Source organism: Xyrauchen texanus, chromosome 33 (assembly GCF_025860055.1).
Source record: "Xyrauchen texanus isolate HMW12.3.18 chromosome 33, RBS_HiC_50CHRs, whole genome shotgun sequence".
Taxonomy (NCBI): domain Eukaryota; kingdom Metazoa; phylum Chordata; class Actinopteri; order Cypriniformes; family Catostomidae; genus Xyrauchen; species Xyrauchen texanus.
The window spans coordinates 865,464-887,966 of NC_068308.1; the positions used below are offsets into that span (position 1 = coordinate 865,464).

The 22,503-nt window shown below is 40.4% G+C and overlaps 1 protein-coding gene across 1 annotated transcript in view; it reads right to left on the minus strand.

The window, feature by feature from the left end:
- The window catches only part of htra1b (HtrA serine peptidase 1b), a 102,196-nt gene that overhangs the window by 6,112 nt on the left and 73,581 nt on the right, over positions 1-22,503 (minus strand). The window contains exons 4-8 of the mRNA XM_052102785.1: positions 4,682-4,876; positions 3,814-3,846; positions 3,449-3,563; positions 1,871-1,928; positions 637-732 (exon numbers count right to left, since the gene is read on the minus strand). Of these exons, the coding sequence (XP_051958745.1) occupies positions 637-732; positions 1,871-1,928; positions 3,449-3,563; positions 3,814-3,846; positions 4,682-4,876 (497 nt within the window). The remainder of the gene's footprint in view (positions 1-636; positions 733-1,870; positions 1,929-3,448; positions 3,564-3,813; positions 3,847-4,681; positions 4,877-22,503) is intronic.

The window sequence follows — 22,503 nt, forward strand, 5'->3', positions numbered from 1 at the left end:
GCTCGAGCAAAGAGAGGGGGAGGAATAGCGCGGTAAAAGTTATTTCAGATAATAGAAACTGTTGTATTGATCAAGGGGGGATGCGGCTCTATTTGTTGGTCGTGAAACAAGTCTCAATGTGTGTGTTTTTGTGTGCACCCCTCATCCGATTATAAACACAATCGATGTTTAAACAATGACCCTTAACCCTTACTTAGTTTAATCATTTTAAACCATGATTTGAACTATACATAATTAATATTTACATTATATTCATGATGTTAGTCAGAGGGGAACTGGCCCCCACAGTGAGTCTGGTTTCTCCCAAGATAATTTTTATCCATTAATCTACATCTTATGGAGTTTTGTGTTCCTTGCCACAGTCGCCTTCGGCTTGCTCACTGGGGTTATTAATACAATTATCATTTAATTATTTTTAAAGACTATTAAAAATCGTATTTTATCTAAATTATACAATGATGATTAATTGACTTTATAGACATTACAGTTTTATCGTCTGTTAATGCTGATCTTCTGTAAAGCTGCTTTGAAACAATGTGTGTTGTGAAAGGCGCTATACAAATACAATTGACTTGACTTGTTCTCGCTAACACAGTAAATAGTGTCTACATGTCCAGACTTTGAAGGGTTACTTACACTTCAGCAGGTGTTTTTGGGATGACTTCAATGACATATGCGCCGGAGGTGACGTCTGGGAAGTCGCTCTGCCTTTCCTGCAGCTCCTTAGCAAGTCTGTGAGACACATTCATAGTTAGAACCTGGGGAGTGGTCTCCAAGGAGACAAGGGAGGCAGCAGTGGTGAAAATAATCAAGAGAGACAGACTATTTACAGAGTAAACAACTCATTCACTCGGACATAACCAAAATTAAACTGCACCTCTGTGTCTGCATCCGTCATGACACCTGAGGTGTTTACTGAGTAATTATCCAAAATAAGGTGACTCTTAATAATAGTAGGCGAACAACATTTAGTAGTGCCAAATAAACATATGATTGAATTTGTACACAAATCAGTTGATTTCATTGGTTACACTGTATGCCAGTGGTGAAAGTACAAAAACAAAAATATCCTTTCAGGTTCTAGTGCAAAACAAACATTCCATTTTGTATTTTCATATTTAAGTCCCCATATGGCTAAATCCCACAGATATGGGGCTCTCAATGTGGCTTTATTGGATAATTGTTTAATTTCACCAATTTTCTATTCAAAGATCACTGAAGTAGAATTCATGTTGAAACTAGAAATCCTTTAAGTTCCTTTATTCATTAATATTCAAGAACAATAATGCAAAATTATCTTTAAAGTCCAAATACAATCTATTATTATGAATAAATAATCAATAAATATAGTTTATTGTATAGTTATAGCTATTTCTAGTTTTTGGACTTTAGAAATGTAAATCTGGAAAAATCTGGAATGCATCATCAATAGTTAAAACACCAAAGAAGCTGAAACTCTCCTGCATTTTCTTATATGTAAATATTGCACTGAAGAGTTATTCTTAATAATAGTCTATTTTTTGTATTCTCAAAATTCAAGATTTTGACTTTATTTATGTGAATAAAATGAATAAAACACATTTTGTAGAGAGTAACCCCTCACTACAAAATAATGGATTACAGAGTTAAAATATTGATTATGGTATTAACAGTTTAAAAGTTTACCTCTCTTTAGAAAAAGTATTAAAAACATCAAATCTGCTGTCCAGCTCCTGATGTACATTAAAGGTAAATAGATTAAATAGAAATGAAAGCTAAATAGATTGTGTAAATGAGGGCCTTGAATACGGGACTGGACTCGAGCTGGAGTGGAGGAGTGATGCACAAACCCACCTCAACAGAGAGAGTATGTGCTGTATTAGTGACTCACGTTGGGGTTAGCGTCATCATCCTCACACCAATGTACTTCTTTTTTGTGGATGTTTTTCCTAAAGACAAACAAAAAAGATTTATTTAGTGATACCATCAGTGTTCATACAGATGCTACAAAGTTCAATTCGAGGACTTTTCAAGCACATTTTTATTTGTTTTCAAGGACTATGCTCGAGATGCCATTAAAACAAATTCTTTTTGTTAATTTTAAATACAAATATTTGATCCATTCAGTGAATGGTTGGCATATGACTCGTGTGCTGTGTTTCATGTTTTATAAAGTCACACAACAGATTTATTTTACAAAATATTGAAATTTTCAGTTCATTTTTTGCCTATAAACGCTGAGGTAAACATTTTGTAACATGTTGACATACATTTTATTCATAAAGGACAACTTGGCTGTTGTTCTTTCTTTTATTATTAAATTTTGTTTCCCAAACAAAGCAAGTTAACACTAATGAGGGCTCAATGGGGTACAACACCAAATATTTTTGTGTGAAAATATTAGTTCAAATGTGAATAACTTTTTAACATGCTGGGAAAAATCACTACATGCATATTTAAGCAGCCTCTGAACTTAAACCTTAAAAGTTATTTTCTAAAATTTTGTATTTCATTTTTTTAACATTGATAAAACCAATAACTTGAAATAAAGGGACGAACATTCTTATTAAATTATAGATATTATTAATAATAATTTTTTTGCTTTTTTTGCACACTTGTCATGTCGTGCACTAAAAATAAGTTTAAAATTTACAAAAAAATACACAAAATCAGGCAATTAACAATTTAAAATATATATTCTAAAACATTGCAAAACAGAGTCATTTCATATCATTAAAGGTTAGGTTATTAAATTACTTCAAAAAGTTTTTTTCCGACTATTTGAAAGTTTTTTCATTACTAAAAAAGTAAATGTCATGTTTGTCAACATATTTTGATATTGACCCAAATGTTGTCCGAAATAACCTATTTTGTGAGACACAACGCTGTCTTTACAGAAGGGGGCGCTAGACGAATCACAAAACTGAATCCTCCATTGATCTGCATTTAAATGTTTTACATCTCAATTTTTCACTCTGGAGAGTAAATTGTAATTAAAACTGATAATTGCAAGAATTCACAATTGTTAAACAATTACTGCAACAGCAGTATCTATAAAATATGTATTTTTTAAATCCTCCAGTAACACTTGATTGTGATTGGCCCATTCTGAACAGTGCTGACAAAAGTAACAGGTGCTATGTGACAGCGCCGTCTACGCGCCGCCAGCTTCAGTAGTGGTCTGTTCTCGTGTTTTTCCAAAAATAAATAAATACATTTCATTTATTAAATGATTTAAGCAATGTAGTTTTCTATAATTCAAGAACTTTTTTTAGCCATCTTGGTAAAAATGGCAATTTTCAAGGGTCTTCCAAGACTTACATTTGAAAAAGCCATTTTCAAGCACTTTGTACGAACCCTGTACCATAAATCTGAATCATATTATAAATGAATCATCTGAATCACATTCAACAGAGTTCATAGTAAATGTTTGGACTCAGCACAGTTTTAGCATCCTCTTGTTTCTGACCTTTAGCTTGTCTGTCATGAGACTCGGCCAGGAATTGTCGGATCTTGTCAGAAGGAATGGCAAAAGAAATCCCTGCTGTCACCTTCAGCGTGTTGATTCCGATCACTTCACCGTCCTACAACAACAACAACAACAGGCACACATGTGATCTCACACAAACACACTCACAACTGCATGCACAGATGTGGACCCTGATCATAATGAATACGCATGTGTTTACAGTCCCGGCTGACTCAACGTTTCCACACTCACAAGACTCATGAAGACCATATGAGTGTGTCATAATCATTATAACACACTTGAGTTGTATTCTGTTTCCTCTCAGTACATGAACATAGGAAAACAAATATACAAAGTGATCTTACCAGGTTCACCAGGGGCCCTCCTGAATTACCATACTGAAACACAGAAAGAATTTTGGGTTATGTGTGTGATTAAATAATAAAAGAAGTCCACTCTCTGGAATACCTATCACGATCACTTCTTAAACCTACTTTTTGGAACTCTTCTAGGCCGTATTTCCAATTCGCACAAACTTTGGCATGTATCATCAAGAGAAAAAGTAATTACAAGCTTTTTGATAGACCCAACTGTTCGCATACAACACGTCAACAAATTCAACGGCGAGGTCGTGAAGCTATATTTTACATCGCTTTAGTGTATTAGCACAAACTTGGTACATGCCACATTAATCATGGCCTGATGATGCCTGATGGTATACTGTAAATATATTCTAGCCGTAAGTTTAGGTGATAATTTGTATTTAAATAAGCAAAACTCAATGCCACGATGCTAGCGTGTTTGGGTGGTTGCCAGGGCATTGCTGTGTTGCTAAGGTATTCTGAGTATATTTTAGCATGTTGCTATCTGGTTGCCAGTGTGTTCTGAGTGGTTTCTGGTCAAAAGAGCTCACCTTCAAATCTCTATGGTATTCTGCCCTTCTATGTCAGTCTTTTGGATTTTTTCACCTGTTTTATCATCTAAAAGCTGAAAATGGTACGTCTGATCTCTTAAAGTAAGTAACAGCACACGTCTCCTCAACAAGATATAATTTGAGGTATCATTCATGTCACAACCACAAATAGTAAAGAATGAGTTACGGCATGAAGTTTAATACTTATTGTTAGAGGTTTGTGAAGTTACTCCTAAGTATGAGCAACAGTAATAATGTTGTTTGCTTTAGCAAATGAAATGAGCAGTATGATGAAGTGGTTTAGTAAAGTTTGTGCTTACATTGATGATTGCATCAGTCTGGATGTAGTCCATGTCAGAGTTACGCAGGCCCAGTTCTTTGCCCCCTCGCTGGGTGGTGCTGACGATGCCTGTGGTCACGGTGTTCTGCAGAGAGAACGGACTGCCGATGGCCACCACAAACTCGCCTGGTCTCAGATCAGCTGACCGGCCCAACAACAGCACTGGCAGTTTCATCTGCAGTTCAAAATAGACAAAGAAGCTACAGGTCACATACATGTGCAACACTTTTCACGAAATGCATTTTAAATTTCTCGCCATGGTTTTGTCTACCAAAAGTATGTTTGTTGAATGAAAGCAGGAACACATTTCAATCCCAGGAGGCCCCTGGGCACAAACATCTCTTGTAATCAGAGGCCCCCCGGCAATGGCGCCCATTGGCTCGGTCCAAAATCCATTCTTTAATCCTAGTTGCACTTCAAAGATCAAGACATCTGTACAGTTTTGTGAAAAAACAAGTGTATCCCATTAAGTGTTTTTCATTCTTCAATATTAATAGATACAAGCGATCAGAGCCAGAATGTCTAATCGGGAAGACCGGGAGAATTCCATGTGGGCTGCTCATAAATTGGGATGGCAGGCCTCCATGTTGATTAACCCTTTAAGCTTGGGCACATGAGAAGAAACAAAAATTGTCAATATTAATAACTCTAGTCTTGACCAACACACAATAGGTGTCGTTTGAAAGCTTAGCAGCTCTACTTTCCAATGCATGTAGATATTATGACCAAAACTGAACAAGTGCTTTAAAACTTGCAGACAAATCAAACATGTTCTGTTTTGATCTTTTATTAAAAACAGTTGCACTGTAATATTATTACAGTCAGTAAAAACATCAAACTCATCAAATAGTCATGTGTCACATGTTGTTGGAAATCTCTCAAAGAGTAAAATACAACCAGCATATTTGTTTTACTCATATAGCAAGTAACAGCTAAGTATATGTCTTTGGCATTTATATTTCTTATATGCCGCAATTTCTGCTTATAACTTACATAAAATATCACATATCATTATTTAGAGGAGGTGGTTATCTTTCAAACGAGTCCACACACAAGATAATCAGATGTATAGATCATTAGATAATCCACATGAAGCACAATGTTACATATGACCACCAGGAGATGGCGCCAAATACATGACACAGACTCAATAATGACTCAAATGACACAGAATGAAACTCATTCTGTGAAATCTCATGACTAAAATCATGTGTGCATGCTATGCAAACCTTTAGTCATTGTTGTGTTTGCATGTGTAATTAGTTCTTATGTACAATTATTATCTTTTATTTGTTTGGAGATGTTTTTGGACACTATGATCAATTATATTTGTAATGCTGAAACTTTTGATTGATTTGTTGTATCAACACAAAATCTTTCTCAGATACAGTTGACATGATTGGGAACAAAACATAAGCAGTTTTTCAGAGCCACCTTATTTACACCCAGAGATGTATCATGTCAAATCAGAAAAATAAAAAAAGTAAATTTTTGGCTCAAATGTTTTTGTGACAGCAGATTCTGTTTTTGTGATTTTTCAGAGTGTCTTAGACTGTATCATAATCCACATAATTAAAACATTTGAAAAGTTAGGGGGGATGCCACTGAAACAGGAAATCTTAAAAAAAAGAGCTTAAAGGGTTCAGTCATGTGTCGCATTACAATTGGCCACCGTACATATCATCTGTATTACAGCAGACAAATGTTTCTACAGATGCAAAGAAGACTTCTGTCAGAAAGCTAAGATCTAACTTATTTAAAATTATTTTAAATCCCATATGTGAAATAAAGACAATTTATTGGCTGATGGCGCTTAAGCGACGCCCCTAGGGAGATATGTCATGGAGTCCATTAAAGGCGCTCGTTTTGTGCCATCGAGTCAGATTATCTGTTCTTCAGTGCAGGATCTCATCTGGCCCGTGTTGTACCAGCGACTCATGTTGAAGCGAGGATCGTTATTATTCTCTCTTTTGAGTGGCAACAGAGGATGGAAAGCGACTCACGTTGTTTTATACAGCATCATTTCAGAGCAATTTTAATGTGCTTTTTTCCCCAAACAAATTTCGATACGGACCTTGTATGAGGCTCGCAATTTCTCACCATGAGGCATTATCCCCAGTTGTTGCAGTTCCACGGCCAACAGATTAGAGCTCCATGTGCGGAGGCAGTTTGGGATTTCAGCTTTGGGATTTTAGTAGATTGTAGTACAAACGGACATCAGATTCTTCCTTGTGTGTGTAGCCCTCCACTGGCGCGATAGTGCGAGTCTCATCAGACATGCTTTGAGGCCTAGCTCGGTGGCTATTTTCTGACGATCAAGTGTGTGAAAGAGTTACCATGATCTTCTTGAGCCATCACTATTAAAAATGCTGTATGCGAGAATTCATCGTTTGTAAGTAAGGAAGCCACTTTGTCCCTATTGTCTTTTCCTGTGTTATTCTGGGAGATTGCACATGAATTAGGGAATGGTTGAGCGGCCTCAGCCTTTCTCTCTCTCTCCTCCCCATTTGAAGCTAACTGCTTGCAGCGGAGGGGATCATGCGCTGTTTTGGCCATCTCAAGAATGTTTTTCGACTCTGATCTCTCTCCTGGAGAAAGTGCCTTGGGAGATTCCAGTCAGAACAGACATGTTGTCTCAAGCTCTGGGAAGCTTTTGGCACCCCAGGCCAGACATGGGAAAGTTATGAGTATTGCCCCGAGGCAAATCAAAGGGGCACACTTTTGAATAGGGATGCACCGATACCACATTGTCTCTTCCAACCCAATTCTGATATCAGAAATCTCAGTATTGGCTGATACCGATCCCGATCCGATAGCAGTGTCGATGTTTTTTTGTATAATCAGTTTGAACATCTTTACATTATTGTGTGGAACTAATTGGGAGTACTCTGTAATATGTAAAGAAACACAAACCTCTAACTACACATTATTTCAATATAAATGTATAGATTATTAAGAAACGCTTTATTATTAAATAGTATACTGAATAATGCAGCAGCTAAATGAACAGTAATTCCAGTATAAGTCATCAGTAGAAAAGAAACCGTTTTTATTATTGAATTTTTTCAACTTGTATCTGGACTTTAGAGGATTCAGATCTCTTTTTGTTCATTTAGTTGTAAGATATCAGCTCACTTTTCATTCACAGTTAATTTTGGAGCCCATTTAACTTGTAAACAAATAATAATAATAATAATATATCTCAATCATGCACCTATAACTTTTAAACCCTCACGCTTTTGTTTTGACATTCTGAACTCTACAGGAAGTCCTGTATGTGTCTGTTTGTAGGAAAGTTCACAGTAGTTTAATTCGCTTCTTATTGAAATTCTGGTAAAGTGCACATCCGGTGCCGTTCTAAATGTATATTAGAAGTGAACCGAACTATTGAACATCTACTTCTGAGATGTCTCAAATATTGCGTGAAGGCTAAAAATAGCCACTAGTGTGTGTGTGTGTGTGTGTGTGTGTGTAAACAGAGCATCATCATTCAATGACGAGCTAGAGCTGTGCGTGCAGTAAATATACAGTGGGTACGGAAAGTATTCAGACCCCCTTAAATTTTTCACTCTTTGTTATATTGCAGCCATTTGCTAAAATCATTTAAGTTCATTTTTTGTCCTCATTATTGTACACACAGCACCCCATATTGACAGAAAAACACAGAATTGTTGACATTTTTGCACATTTATTAAAAAAGAAAAACTGAAATATCACATGGTCCTAAGTATTCAGACCCTTTGTTCAGTATTTAGTAGAAGCACCCTTTTGATCTAATACAGCCATGAGTCTTTTTGGGAAAGATGCAACAAGTTTTTCACATCTGGATTTGGGTATCCTCTGCCATTCCTCCTTGCAGATCCTCTCCAGTTCTGTCAGGTTGGATGGTAAACGTTGGTGGACAGCCATTTTCAGGTCTCTCCAGAGATGCTCAATTGGGTTTAAGTCAGGGCTCTGGCTGGGCCATTCAAGAACAGTCACGGAGTTGTTGTGAAGCCACTCCTTCGTTATTTTAGCGGTGTGCTTAGGGTCATTGTCTTGTTGGTAGGTGAACCTTCGGCCCAGTCTGAGGGCCAGAGCACTCTGGAGAAGGTTTTCGTCCAGGATATCCCTGTACTTGGCCGCATTCATCTTTCCCTCAATTGCAACCAGTCGTCCTGTCCCTGCAGCTGAAAAACACCCCCACACCACCATGCTTCACTGTTGAGACTGTATTGGACAGGTGATGAGCAGTGCCTGGTTTTCTCCACACATACCGCTTAGAATTAAGGCCAAAAAGTTCTATCTTGGTCTCATCAGACCAGAGAATTTTACTTATCACTGTGGCAGCGGGGGCGTGGTCAAGCGCCCGTCCGGGAGAGAAAAGCGGTGAGGGCGCTTACACCTGAGCTAAATTATGTCTAACACCTGTGTCTAATTTCAGTAAGCATGGGGAGAGCGGCATAAAAGAGCAGCAGCGACAGAGCCTCGGGGAGAGAGAGAATGACAAGGGAACCCAGTGTTCCCACGAAAGACAGCATTGTGTACCCAATAAAAATAATAAAAACCCTGTTACCTGAAGAAGTTTTCCAGTGTTTTCCCTCCCTCAGAGCGAGAGCGTTCCACACTGGTACCGAAACCCGGGACGAAATATATATATATATTTTTTGTTTTGTTTTGTTGGTTTTTTTCCGCTCTGTTGGTTCCCGAGACGATGGAAGGTGATCGCCCCGTAGAGTCCTCCCAGTTGGCAGGGGTCCTCCAGTCCCTCGCTGCATTACATCAGAGCCACCAACAATCCCTGCTTGAGCTCCGGCAGGACCAGGATCACCGATTCTTTGAGATCATGCGGGCTCAAGCAGAGGACCAACATGCGATCCAGAGTCTTCTGAGCCAGGAGGCCGCCCCGGCTGCAGCCACGACCCCAGATCCCCGTGCCTTGTTGCCCCCACCCGTGTTACAAAAGATGGGGGAGGCGTTCTGGAAGCGTTCCTGGACCTCTTCGAGCGGACCGCCGAGATCTGGGGCTGGCCGCACGATCAATGGGCAGCTCGCCTCATTCCTCTTCTGTCCGGGGAAGCCCAGCTCTCGGCGCAACAACTGCCGGCGGCGAACCTCCTGGCCTATGCGGATCTGAAGAGAGCCATCCTGCAACGGGTTGGTCGGAGCCCGGAGGAGAATCGCCAGCTCTTCCGAAGCATTAGGCTAGAGACTTCCGACCGCCCGTTTGCCTTCGCTCAACGGCTCCGGGACGCCTGCCGGAGGTGGCTGCTAGTGGGGGACCGCGACGTCGAGGGAATCAGGTGGTTCTGGAGCAGTTCGGCCAATGCTTGCCTAGGAGAACAGCAGAGTGGGTCCAGTGCCACCGCCCGGCGTCGCTGGAGGCAGCCGTCCGGCTTGCGGAGGACCACATGGCGGCGATCCCGAGGGCGGAGGAGCTCTCTCTCTCTCCCTCTCTTCCCCCTTCCCCTGTATGTTCCCCTGTTCCCTCCCATTCCTTTCTGCCACCCCGTTCTGTTTTCTCTCCAGGTCCCGTTCCTGCCCCACGTAGGCGGGGAGGCCCCCCGAGACCAGCTTCCCGGCCGTGGAAAGCAACACACTCCCCTTTCCCAACCTTCAGCCGCTCTCCCCCTCAGGTGGGGGCGCCCGCCGCCGCAGGTACAGACGTAGCGCCTGGGCCGGCCTGCTGGAGATGCGGAGACCCGGGCCACTTCCGGGATCAGTGTCCGCTGATGGAGGTGGGGACGGTGGTGCGGGTCCCCGATATCCAGCAGACCTTCCCCGATCAGGCTGGAGCGTATCGGTTTCCGGTAAGGATCAAGGGGGGTACTTACCAAGCATTGCTGGATACAGGGTGTAATCAGACCACCATCCACCAACGCTTGGTTCAACCTGGGGCTTTGGGCACAGCTAAGCTGGTGAGGGTGAGGTGTGTGCATGGGGATGTTCACAAGTATCCTATGGTGACCTTGCTGATAAAATTCTGGGGGGAAAAACATAGCTTGGAGGCTGCGGTTAGTTCCCGCCTCACTCATCCGCTGATTATGGGGACTGATTGGCCGGGCTTTAAGAAAATATTAAGGGGAATTTGTGCGGATGGGTCCTGCACTAAAATAGGGAGGTGTGCGATGTGCGATGCGTTGGCAGGGGAGGCTGAGCCGGGCCGTCCTCGACGGCTTCCAGTCAGAATGACGAGTGAAGGGGCGAGCAGTCGCGGGACGTAACCCTCAAGCACGCCTTTGACCAAGTGAGAGTAATTGATGGTAAAAAACTCTGGCCGGGCATCGCCATTTCATACCCTTATTTTTCCATTATAAATGACTGGTTATATAGAGTGACGCAGGACACTCAAACAAAAGAGAATGTGTCACAATTGTTGATTCCACGGAGCCGCCGGGAAATGGTTTTCCAGGCGGCTCATTATAATCCCATGGCAGGTCACCTAGGGGAAAGGAAAACACTGCTCCGTCTAATAGCCCATTTCTATTGGCCGGGCATTGGCGGCGACGTCCGCAGGTGGTGTGTGGCGTGCCGCGAATGTCAGCTGGTAAATCCGCCGGCCACCCCAAAAGCGCCATTGCGCCCCCTTTCACTGATCGAGGTCCCCTTTGAGAGAATTGGAATGGACCTCATCGGGCCATTAGAACGGACAGCACGCGGACATCGCTTTGTATTAGTCCTGGTGGATTATGCAACGCGATATCCGGAAGTAGTGCCCCTGAGCAACATCTCAGCACGTAGTGTTGCAGGGGCACTCTTCAAAATAATCTCCCGGGTGGGGATTCCGAAAGAAATCCTCACCGATCAGGGCACGACGTTTATGTCACGTACACTTCGCGAGCTTTACGGACTGTTGGGCATTAAATCGATTCGCACTAGCGTTTACCATCCGCAGACGGATGGGCTAGTGGAACGATTTAATAAAATTCTCAAAAATATGATTTGTAAGTTCGTGCACGAAGACGCTAGGAATTGGGATAGATGGCTCGACCCCCTGTTATTTGCAGTACGCGAGGTCCCGCAAGCCTCTACGGGATTTTCCCCGTTTGAGCTGCTGTATGGGCGGCGCCCGCGCGGGGTGCTTGACGTCATCCGCGAAGCATGGGAGGAAGGACCTTCGACTAGTAAAAATTAAATTCAATACTTTCTTGATCTTCGAGCAAAACTCCACACACTGGGTTCCCTTGTCATTCTCTCTCTCCCCGAGGCTCTGTCGCTGCTGCTCTTTTATGCCGCTCTCCCCATGCTTACTGAAATTAGACACAGGTGTTAGACATAATTTAGCTCAGGTGTAAGCGCCCTTACCGCTTTTCTCTCCCGGATGGGCGCTTGACCACGCCCCCGCAGCCACAATCACCATCTTGGAGTCCTTCAGGTGTTTTTTAGCAAACTCCATGCGGGCTTTCATGTGTCTTGCACTGAGGAGAGGCTTCCGTCGGGCCACTCTGCCATAAAGCCCCGACTGGTGGATGGCTGCAGTGATGGTTGACTTACTACAACTTTCTCCCATCTCCCGACTGCATCTCTGGAGCTCAGCCACAGTGATCTTTGGGTTCTTCTTTACCTCTCTCACCAAGGCTCTTCTCCCCCGATAGCTCAGTTTGGCCGGACGGCCAGCTCTAGGAAGGGTTCTGGTCGTCCCAAACGTCTTCCATTTAAGGATTATGGAGGCCACTGTGCTCTTATGAACCTTAAGGGCAGCAGACATTTTTTTGTAACCTTGGCCAGATCTTTGCCTTGCCACAATTCTGTCTCTGAGCTCTTCAGGCAGTTCCTTTGACCTCATGATTCTCATTTGCACTGACATGCACTGTGAGCTTTAAGGTCTTATATAGACAGGTGTGTGGCTTTCCTAATCAAGTTCAATCAGTATAATCAAACACAGCTGGACTCAATTGAAGGTGTAGAACCATCTCAAGGATGATCAGAAGAAATGGACAGCACCTGAGTTAAATATATGAGTGTCACAGCAAAGGGTCTGAATACTTAGGACCATGTGATATTTCAGTTTTTCTTTTTTAATAAATGTGCAAAAATGTCAACAATTCTGTGTTTTTCTGTCAATATGGGGTGCTGTGTGTACAATAATGAGGAAAAAAATGAACTTAAATGATTTTAGCAAATGGCTGCAATATAACAAAGAGTGGCTAACAAAAAATTTAAGGGGGTCTGAATACTTTCCGTACCCACTGTATTTACTTATTAAACAGTCTTTTGTGATTCACAGAGTTATCGAATGTCTTCGAGTGGCTTTGAATAAAATGCACGAATCATATGAACTATTTTAATTGTGTTTTTATGGTTCTTTTATGTCATTTGTGGAGCTTGATAGTAACGAACATGACTAACACACAGTATCGGATCTGGATCGGGCTCGTCGGACTGATACCCGATCCGTCTAAAAGCCTTTGTATTGGAGCCGATCAGATGAATCCCTACTTTTGAATGATGAGTATTCACCGTATTCAGCCCCGCCCCTTTTCAGCGCTCCGGCGCTTCGCACCGGTTTGCATTGAAACTACTGAGAAGAGTCGATCTAAATGGATTACATGTGGGAGCACAGAAAGTATTTTCGTCAAGAGTCAATGATGTGAATCTACTGGACTTCTTTACTATGTGAAAAAGATCTTGAGTTGTTTTTTCTGTCACTATACATGTTTATATTTAAGTAAAATAAAGAAACAACTGCCTAAAGTAATGTGATTTACAATTATTCATACAGATTATAATTTTATTAATTACTTAATAATAAATTATAATATAATAATATCTATAATATAATTATATTCATTGATCTATTTATTAATTCATTCAAATAAATGTAATCTTATTGCAGTACTGATTTAGTACCAGCAAAATTCTTTATCTAATGTCATTAAATTACTAACTAAAGTGAAGTTCATTTATTCACAGCTATATGTGCGTTAATCAATCTTTTACAATCTTGATATTTGAATTTCTTAGCATAAGGGTCCCCTGCACTCACACATCTCTGAGTCTTTACTGTGCAACAACAAATTGGAATTTCATTCTTACTTCAATCAATGGTGCAGCCATGTTTGATTCATACCGATGTCTCAGAGGTCAAAATCTGCAGGTTCCAGAGTGTTTTGGATGGTTTTCCCCTCATGTAAACTAAGTGCTACTTTTACTGTCACTCGTTCTTTCCACATTAATGTGAAAATGGCACTGAATAAAAATGAATTAACACATCATTAATGTTCTTTCCACATTAATGTGAAAATCCCTCTACATTCTGCAGATTTTATTATTTCTGCATTTAAATTCACAACTTTGACCAAGTGTGTGGTCGCACTACTTTTTCTCTGTGCTCTAGAGCTTAGATAAGATTAACTGTTATTTTTTATTGTTCCAGTCAATCTTGGCACTGCATTAATAATGACAGCTGTAACTAATCAAAGCTAGCAAGTGACCATGCTATAAGTGGGATAATCCATGGCTAGGTGTGCGTAAACAATGTTAAATGCACTTTCCGGAGGCTTCACGTTGGGTTGTTCTTTGACTCCACGTCGTGCATTTAAAATTGTTTAATGCACACCTAGCAGTGGGATATCCCTTACATATTATATGCAATCTTCATATAATTTGGAGCAAAAGACAACTATTTTTGTGATCTCTGGAATGGACAGTCCTTTTTTTTCCATAAACGTCCATATATTTAGACGGTGGGGGTTCCGATGTTCCACACACTTGCATATCACATTATCCAACATCTTTTCACATATTGCATTTCTCCTCCATATTGTGCATCCCATTTCTAGTCTGACAGATGGTTAGGGCTTGAAACTAACAAAAAATATTACAAAACTGAAACATTTAGGATTCAAATGAGTGTTTTTAGATTGGCGCCCATCAAACTCTAACCCCCCTCGTCACGAGAGGGCGCACTTCCGACCAAAAAACAAAATCTCGTGCAATGCCTCTGTCATTTTGCGCCCTAGGCAACTGCCTATGTCATGGGCCGGTCCTGATCACGCCAACAAACGCAGACTCATTCTTCCACAGATGACGTGCTCTTATGACAGATGAACCGCACACAACATAGTACAGGGATCATGATGTGCATTTTTAAAAGTTTCCCACTACGTTTAACTTGAATATAACGGCAATTTTATATTCTTTTACATTCTTGACACAGCATCTTACAAACACAGCGCTTATGACTAGAGATGCTGAAAACTAGTATGATGCAATGCAACCACAATGACACACTGTCAGATTTGCTGAGAAATTGGCTCTTATTCTAACTGCTATCCTGAGCTCCTGAATTCTGAATTCTTTTCGATTGATTCATTAAAAAGACCTGGTTTAAGAGTGATTTGTTCGCAAATCTGTGTTTGTTGTTGCGGTCGCATTTGTGACCATTAAAGTCACAGTCTGGAGCCCTGTAGAAGGTTTGTGTGAGTGCTGATGTGTTCTGGTATGCACTGCTGTCAGCCTGGAGCCTGAGGATATTTCCAGTGATGTATTCTTATCAAGAGGAGAACTTCAAATGAGCTGGAAGAACGTTTGGCAACATGAATAAAAGTTAGTGTTGTTTGGAAAGGCAAGGATCACTATTACTAATGCTTTAAACAAACTCCTAACCCCAACTTCCTGCTCCGAACATAAATTGCATACATCAAATAATGTGTGATCTTTTGACTTGGGCCACCTAGCAATGCCCCACATTATTGACAAAGGTCTGCTCAGAGGATGACACATTCAGATAAAACAAGAGCACAGTGGAGCGAGTACGAGGAGTTCACCTGCTGTGCATTCCAGGCGGTCTTGTCCACGGCTTATCTAATGATAACATACTACTGTTCTACATCTTCATTCACTCCCACAACCTCTGAATATATCTGACAACCTGCAATCACGTTCTAAAGCCAGTAGCCCACATCCACAGCAAATCTGACACTGCCAAATTTAGCTTCCAAATTATATGTATCTTTGTATGTAAGAGAATATACATTATTTGTACCAACCATCATTTCTTTAGTGCACCTGCTTGGTTGGGATCTTATAAAAACGAGTTTTGTGGTTTTGTTGGCTTTGAGGCTAACATCTACATGCAAGTGTACAAGTGACAAAATAAACTTCTGTTACAACCTTTCTCTTCCTGGAAATGTTTTAATGAAATATTGGTTGTTTCCTCAGGGGCGTAAGTAAATGTTTGAATGACAATGTCCCCTTCTCCTAAACTGTAAATACATCTGCTTCCAGATAGCATGGCAAGTAGGGCAGTGTCTACAACATGATCACACAAGAAATCACGTGATATTTCCACATAAATGGATAGTTTTTCCACATAAATTCAGACCCAATGTGCCGAATCCGAAGGTCTATCGTGCTGCCAATGTTCATGTCCTCATGCTGTGCCTTTGATATCACATACCTTTTGATCTCCAGCTACAGAGAGACATTTGCACAGAAGTAGCGGAAATAAGGCTGTTTTGGTCTCAGTACAGCTATTGTTAGGGTTTGAGAGAGGCTTAGGACTACATTAATGTAATTACTACTCAGATGTTAACAAGAATCGAGTGCATTTTACACCAGATGTGCCTTTAATATTGCATCCATTCAATGAAGTAAGTGAAACCAACAGTTATGCTCACAGCATTGTTGCGTATGGGCACGAATGTCGCTTAATTTTCGGCCACTAGGGGTAAAAGATATTCGAAAAGTATACACCAATTTTGGTAGACTAAGCATTCGACCTCCTGTCTGGTGTCTCATTATGAAAGTGGCTTTGTTTTTTTGTCAAGAAGGTCATTCTCACGCAAATGTCTTGAGCAGTGGCATCAAAGGCAACAGTCAAGGGAAAATATAAGTTATTTTCACACTTTAAGAGCCATCCAAAAATGACAGCATTAATAAAACATTTACTTTTGAATTGTCATCAATGTAAAATGTTTTTGGTTCCCATAATGGTGTAGTTCTGGCATCTACCAGCAGGGACTAGGGGTTGCACAGACTATGTGACCATTCAAATTCAGTAGTTGTGCAGTTCAGAGCAGGGACTAACTGGACAACACACAAATCAACATGCAAACGAGTTGAAGGTGTTGAATTCTCTGTATCACAATAAAATGCATTAGCCCCAAAAGTCCCCAAAAACTACAGGACAATGACATTTACTGCTGATTATACCACCTGAAGAGCTGAAACAAGCAAACCAGAAAAAGACTACCAGACAGTCAAATACAAACATGAATGAATGAGGGGCTGAAGATACAGGTGCACGTGGATGTGTCCTATAGCATAAAGTCAAGGTACATTACACTCAGAAGTGATCATGCCCATGCCCTGTTCCCTTCAAAGGGTTCCCCTTACACACTGAGAGCTTCTGAGGGTTCTGATCAATACGACACATGTGTTTGTCTGCAAAGGATGCATTGCAACAGAATGCTATCAGCCTTCTGGATGTATTTGGAGCAAAGCAGCTACGAGAAATGCTTTATCGTATAATAATTGTGACGAGAGCATGCAAAGATTCTAATTATACCTCATCAATTGTGAATCACTTCCACATCTTTGAGGGCCAAAAATATACAAATTATACAAAACGTGTGAAAATGCATAAAAAGATACATCAAATATTAACAATATAATTAGCCTTAGCAATACAAAGTAGTATTAAAGTAAGTGCAAAGCTCAACACTTTACTGTTCTCCAGAGGATTCAAAGGAAGCAGGCTTGGATTTAGACACACAACAATTCCTGGTAACCTCTTCCTTGATTTATGAAAGGCTTCTGAGCATGTTGAGTCATAGGCAGGCATCCCAACCTGCAAAAAGTCATTTCAGGGAGGTATCCCGGACCCCCCCCAATAAAAGCCCGCCCACACTGACAATTGATTGGTTGACTTACCGAAACAGGCCAATCAGGATGCTCTCTGTCACTTCTTGATGCACACACGCACACACACACACGCAAGGTCTCTCGCTCTCTCCCTCTCTGCCGTGCGCGCTACACGGTTTGGAGCACAGTCTAACCGCTCTTGCTCGCTCGCTCTTGATTCCGGGAGATTTTAACTAATTTGCGGGCATCAGGGAGCCGCTATCAATACGCGGGAGACTCCCGGAACTTCCGGAAGACTTGGGATGTCTGCATAGGATACAACAGACTCAAGAGACAAACTGCGTTAAAACATCAGTTTACATTGGACCAACATCGAGGATGAGTTTGAAATGGACCCAGTTGACTCATCAGCTGGACTGACTCATGTCTCTGGCAGAGCAACTTCACTTTCAGTGATTCACTTTCAGTTTCATTCACATCAATGATCCACTTTTAAAGAGATTAACAGGACTTAATGAAAAAATCGTCCAATCCTCTTTCACTTAAACAAGCTGACTAGATCACACTGTAGGACAAACAATGATGCCTTATGTGTTGGTTCAGTGATTGAAAGAAAATGAAACTAATGTTAAGGCTGGATATTACCTCTTTTGAATTGAACTGAATTGATTGAATGCCTTTATTGTCATTGTACTTTACAATACAACGAAATTGGGAGCACTCTCCACTGGTGTATACAATAAATACATTTTAATAATCCTTACAGTACATAAAAAAACCAGTATAAAATCAGTATAAAATGAATTAAAACGGTAATCACAGTGCAAAGGGTGACTGGATTTGTCTGACTATTTATTAATAGAAACTATTGCATTTGGAAAAAAGCTATTTTTGAATCTGGTGGTGCTGGATTGTATAGACCTATAACGCCTACCAGCAGGCAACAGTTGAAACAAAAAGTGACCTGGATGAGTATTGTCCTTGATGATATTTTTGGCTCTTGAGAGAGTGCGACTAAGTGCAATGTCTGACAAAGATGGTAAAGGGCATCCTATGATGTTTTCTGCAGTCTTGATGATTCTCTGTATAGCCTTTTTGTCGGCAGCAGAACACGCAGCAAACCACACAGAGATGCAATATGAAAGAATGCTCTCAATGGTGGATTTATAAAAGGACACCAGCAGCCTTAGATTCATGCTGTTTTTCTTGAGTATCCTCAAGAAGTGGAGGTGCTGCTGTGCTTTTTTTACAACTGTTGTGGTGTTGATTGTCCATGAGAAACGATCTGTAATATGGATGCCCAGAAATTTAAATGAGTGAACTCTCTCCACACTCTCGCCATTAATGAAAAGGGGTTGGTGGTGTGTGTTACATTTCCTAAAGTCCATTATAAGTTCCTTTGTTTTTGCAGTGTTTAGGATTAGGTTATTGGCAGAGCACCACTCAGACAGATTCTGCACTTCCTGTCTGTAGGCTGACTCATCCCCTCCCGTTATGAGTCCCACCACAGTAGTGTCGTCTGCAAACTTTATGATGGAGTTAGTAGAAAACATTGGTGAACAGTCAAAACAGTCTTTTCTGAAAACAGTGGTGTATGCTGATCGTGACATCCTTGGTCATCTTCCACAACTCATCTCAGTGTAATCTCTAAGTGAACTTGACGATGACATGCCTCATTTTGTTTTCTTCAGTGAACCGAGTCCACAATGTGGTTGAAGTTTGGGGACCATGATGGGGAATTTTCACCTGCAAATTAGCAACCACCTCATGTATATCTTCACCTTCTTTTTCCTTTATCCCATGGATCCTGAGATTCCTACAGCACTTGTACCATTCAAGTTCTAGGACACATTCCATTAGCTCTGCATTATCGTTCTTTAAAGCTGACACTTCTCGATCAGAGGTTTGTAGCTGAGTTTTGCAGTCTTTGATCTATGTCACATTGAACTCGACTGCCTTAGCTATGCTAGTTAGCATGTTCTGCTGTAGCTGGGTGCACAGTGTATCCACCTTGTCAGTTAGCAGCTTTATTGCTTCCAAGATAGCATTTATACCTTCTCTACCTTCTGTCCCTGTGTCCTTCCAATTAGTTGCTAGAAAGGGTCTTTTCTTTTAGCTTTCTCAGTGAAATCTTCCATCTTCGCAACATAATCATGGCAGTCAGTTACCTCACTGCAGCGGGATAAAACATGATTCTTTTTCATCATCATGGTGCACTACTTTTCCAGTGTTTTACAGTTTAAACACTGGAGGATGTAAAATAATTTCCAAAGGACCAAATAATGGCAATTGGATAGCAAAGCACTAGTAAAAACTGTGACAAGCTGACAGAGCACAAAGCCTGGGTTGCACCAGGTCCACCATCTTTCCCTCCCCTCTCAATACTCAATACAAGTGTAATTGCCAGTTCCCATTCAAACGAATGTCCCACGTAAACATGGGCAACCATGTTACCATGTTAAAATCGCTCTTAAACTGTGTCAAATTCATTGGAACAGACATTGATCATACAAAGCCGGTTAATATTGATACCAAATAAATTGTACGATGTGTAAAACGTCTTTTCTTTGCTTCTTGGAAATTCACATTGAACGAATCTGCTGAAAATGCAAGTAAAATTATTCACGTGCGCATGCACACCCCATGATCCATAACAATCGTGTATATCGATATAACTTTGTAAATACAACATTTAATGACTTTTAAACAATGAGTTACACATAAGAGTTTACAACTGAAGTTACAGATTGTGAAATTAAAGATGTGTCGTTGTTTGTGTTTTTCAGTTAGCATAGACTTCAAATGACATGCTATCATGATAACATGCTTAGGCATTACAAACATTAAGCCCCATGGGGATACGATTTACCAGGCGGACTCAATTTATCATGACACCGGCAATGAGGCTCTGTAGCTATCTGGCTAATATGATATTGCTGTGTACTGAAAAAGACAGCACTGACAATGCAATAAAGCTATTGACTAACACAACAATAACTCCGACATCACCATTGCAGTTTATGTACTATTTAGTTAAAAGTTTATTCCTGATCTATAGCGCTGTCACAGGCAAGAAAGTGTTTCTTCTTCTGATGTTTATTGGCGGTTAGCAATTCAGTTTATAGTGCATTACCACCACCTACTGAGCTTGACAGTGAAACATCACAAGAAAGCCATTCAGTGGTGTCAAACATCAGCTGAAGAGAATGAAATTTGATAAATGTCATTAATAAGAGGTCACACACACCTTCTGTCAGATCAAATCTTAAACTAAGTGTACCTTAAAGATAGCTTACCCTCTGGAGTTTACTTGTACGCAAACAGGTTCTGTTTAATTTATTCTTGAGATCTAACAAATATGTGGAATGTATTTCTACCCTTATTAATGGTATGAAATGTATATTGTAATTTTTTTGGCCATATCGGCCAACACTACTGGCAAGTGACCATGGTGTCGGGTGGTTCTTCGCCTTCAATTTGTGTATTAAAATTGTTTAATGTACGCCGTTGATTATACCTTGCATATTTTCTTCTTTAACCTCCTGAGACCCCTGCATGACTGCTTTCCATTTCACTTTTAGATTTGTAACTAATAGCACCTAATAAACAAGCAAAAAGAAAGAAAGAAAAAAAAATTCTAGAGCAAATAATTTTCCTAAAAATGTATGTCCACATATGTGGACAGTGGGACTAAGTTGTGAAATTGTAAATAATATCAAGCTATATAACTGCGCTACAGGATACAGAAGAGACATCAGTTCATCAGCCCTGTATTACTAAGTCTGACCTGAAGATAATTAGAAATGAACCTGAACTTTCCTCTTACACACTCATAAGAGTTGTCAGGAAAGTATGGTTAGACATTCAACTATGTTTCTCACAGAGGTGGAGAGAAGGAAAATGGGACCAAACTAATGCGTCTTTCACTGTCCGGCAAGACGTGGCAAGATGATTTAATTGTAATATGATAAACATCATCTAATATTGCTGCGCTGCTCAATCACACATCGGATACCATACTGATGTCTCAGAGGTCAAAGTATTCAGGTTTCAAAGCATTTTAGATAATTTTCCCCTAATCATTTAAGTACTACTTCTACAACTGCCACGGCAGTAATTCCAATAAACAAGCAAAAACAATTAAAGAGAAAATAGTTTTCCTAAATATTTATGTCCACATATGTGGACAGAGAGACTACATTGTGAAATTTTTAATAATACCAAGCTATAGAAAGTCAGATTTGCTTCATCAAATGATTTGTGTTTGCAGGAGTGTTGATTATTCATGTTTTTGAGATGTTACAGACATTACATCAGAAATTGCCTTAATTAATTCTGATTCAAGGTAATGTCCAGCATCATCCAATCACTGTCAACCATGTTGAATAAAATGATCCATTATAAATTGGTGAATCTATGTACTGATTATCATTGTCCCATGTGTGTCAAAAAAATGTCGGCTTTTGGATGAACACATTTATTCTCAATGTGATAATGAACAGTAAATATACACCAATCAGTCACAAAATTAAAACCACCTGTCTAATATTGTGTAGGTCCCCCTCATGCTGCCAAAACGGCACCAACCCGCATCTGAGAACAACATTCAGATATGATATTCTTCAGCACAATTGTACAGAGCAGTTATCTGAGTTACTGTAGATGTTATCAGTTCAAACAGTCTGACCATTCTCTGTTGATCTCTCATCAACAAGACATTTCCGTCCACTGCATGTTTATTGTTTTTGGCACCATTCAGAGTAAATTGTAGAGACTGTTGTGTGAGAAAATCCTCCGAGATCATCTATTACAGAAATACTCAAACCAACCCGTCTGGAACCAACAATCATGCCACACTCCAAATTACTGAGATCACGTTTTTTAAATTGATAATTAATATTAGATAATCGCATGAAGAGATTTAAAGAGATTTTTTACTAGAGGCACTTTTGTTGGTGCTGCGTCTGTAGGAGCGCTTCACGGAAATGAATGGCATGTTGTTGTATCACATGACTC